Source organism: Penaeus chinensis, chromosome 21 (assembly GCF_019202785.1).
Source record: "Penaeus chinensis breed Huanghai No. 1 chromosome 21, ASM1920278v2, whole genome shotgun sequence".
NCBI lineage: Eukaryota > Metazoa > Arthropoda > Malacostraca > Decapoda > Penaeidae > Penaeus > Penaeus chinensis.
Window position 1 is genome coordinate 2,850,229 of NC_061839.1, and position 2,500 is coordinate 2,852,728.

At 41.5% G+C, this 2,500-nt stretch overlaps 1 protein-coding gene across 1 annotated transcript in view; it reads right to left on the reverse strand.

The window, feature by feature from the left end:
* Positions 1–538, reverse strand: part of LOC125036302 (bone morphogenetic protein 2-like) — a 2,718-nt gene extending 2,180 nt beyond the window's left edge. The window contains exons 1-2 of the mRNA XM_047628773.1: positions 529–538; positions 211–467 (exon numbers count right to left, since the gene is read on the reverse strand). Of these exons, the coding sequence (XP_047484729.1) occupies positions 211–467; positions 529–538 (267 nt within the window). The remainder of the gene's footprint in view (positions 1–210; positions 468–528) is intronic.
* Positions 539–2,500: the final 1,962 nt, after the last annotated feature.

Here is a 2,500-nt window from a genome sequence, read left to right on the forward strand (position 1 = left end):
TTGGCAGTGAGTGTGTACGACGCTAGAGTGAGTAACTAATTCAGCTGAATGAACCAATGTTCTTCCCTCATATCGAATTTCAGTTCAGAACCGTTTTTGTCTGCAGTATCGTACTGTTAGCTAAATGACCCAGCGTGCATGCCGGATTGGATTCCCTTTAGTTCACGAATTGGTTTCAGAGAATTTATGAAAAACAAAAGCAAGCCTCACCATCTTCCGCGGGGCAGTGGAGTTGTCCAGAAAGGCAAGCGTGACCTCAAGAAGGGCGGCGGTGTGCGGCAGGTGATGGTGTGGGGTCTTCTTGTGGGCGTGCTTGCTGTGGGCGGTCTTCTTCTTGTGCTTGTGGGCGGCTTTGAGCGGGAGTTCAACGTGGAGATGCGCAGACTGGAGGTTGTGACCGGCTTCCTCCCCGCGGCTGAGATCGAAGAAGATCTCTTGAGCGTGGCAGCCGGTGGAGAAGTCGCCGACTGTGGGTAGGAGAAGGGCGGGTTAGATTCGACGAAATTCGCTCGAGAAAGTCATTGCGACTTGTTAACATCACATCATATATAAATCCTATTTCCTCCTTTATCTGCAAATATATCCAGCAAAAGTAGAGCAATAACCTTGAGTGAGTTCTAAAAAAAAAAAAACCTTATTTACAGTAGAGACTCCTTTGACTTACATAGATTAGGGACGCTGACGAAGGCTGTGTTGGAACAAGACGCGGGAGAAGAGACCAGCTGGCGGTACATACTCCACATGTACTCTGGCACGTGACGCCCGCGACCCGTGCCGTGTTGAAGGGAAGGTGCCGAGGACAATCCTGCAAAAGAAGAAAAAATAATAAGGAATGATAATATATGAATAAATAAATAGCTTTGTTTAAAATGAAGAAAGAAGAAGAAAAAAAAATATGATCCTATTACACCTTAGATGTAATAACACGTAATATATTCATAGATAAAGTCTGTGTTTACAAAATCCATGACACTCACCCATAGCAGCGAGGAGCTTAGCGCGCACGCCCTCATGGCCGAAGTGGTCCTCATGGGCGGGGTAGTCGTCCTGAGCGGGGTAGTCGTCCGCAGAAGGGTGGTCGTCATAATGAAGGTCGTCCTCGTAGTCGCTGTTGCTCGAGTCCAGATCACGAGTCTCGGCAACAGAGTCCGGAATTCTCACTTCGCTGGAATGTCGAGATCGCTTCTGTTTGACGCTGCTTGACACTGCGAAATAGATAGAAAAAAGGGGGTTATGATTTCCGTAATACCAAAAAAGAAAGAAAGAAAAAAAAACGGGGAAAAAAATTAAAGAAAAAAAAAGAAAGAAAAACACAATAATAACTCAAGTACAAGAACATTTGATAACAATGATAGCGATAATAATGATAAAAAATAGAAAAAAATAATAATGATAAAATAATAATGATAATAATGATAATAATTAATAAATAAATTAATTAATAATAATTAATAAACAAATAAATGAATAATAATTATAATAACAACAACAGCAACAACAACGATAATAATAATAATAATAATAATAATAATAATAATAATAATAATAATAATAATAATAACAAGATCCTGCTGCAGGTTCCGGGAAACCTAACCAGCACCATCGCCCGGTCCTCTGAGCCGGACCTAAACCAGTCTCATAAAACCTCGTTACTGTTTTTTTTAACCACCTCATAACCCGAAGAAAATGTATTAGCTCGACACGCCTCAGAGTCCTCATCACGAAGATAGAATTAGCTCAATAACGGAATAGATTTTAGACGGTGCAGCTTTTTTTTTTTTTTTTTTTTAAATAATGATTTTTTTTATGGATGGATTCGTAACATTTTTTGGACGTAGTGATTATTTTTGTGTGTTTTTGAATTGCTACTATTTGTTTTTTTATGAATCGATATTTGAAAGGCGGTTATTACTGACTGAAGATCAAAGATTTTTTTGGATATAAAAGTCATGACGGCAGAGCAATTACTATAATTATATAAGTTCCTCTCATTTAGTTTTTTATCTACTTAACTATCATTCATTTCTTAATCTAAGTTTGAAAGTCCCTATGATCTTCTGACGCAACGAAGAAAATATCAAGAACTCACCTTCAGGCAAAGGAAGATCGAGGCTGGAGACGACAGAGTCAGCGCCCCCAGACAGCGTCTTGGATTCCCCGAAGACGTCGCGTTGGCTGACCCTCGACTGGATCACGTTATTGGCAATGTTCACGGTGTTCACGTGGATCGGGAACCTGTAGTACGTGACGGGTGAGGCATGGATGACATAAGATGCCATCATTGCCATGGACACGAGAGTGATGATTGTGCTAGACATGTTGGCGCCAAGTGACTGCCCTGGAAGAGTGCCACAGCTAGATATTACTTGAGACACGAGTGCCTGGGAAAGACGAAGCCTATGGCCAGGGGACTCAGAGGATAGCAAGCTCTGTGCACCTACTACCGAGAGCCCAATGTCGCGTGAAATCCCCAAGGTGATATCTGTGAATGGAATACCTG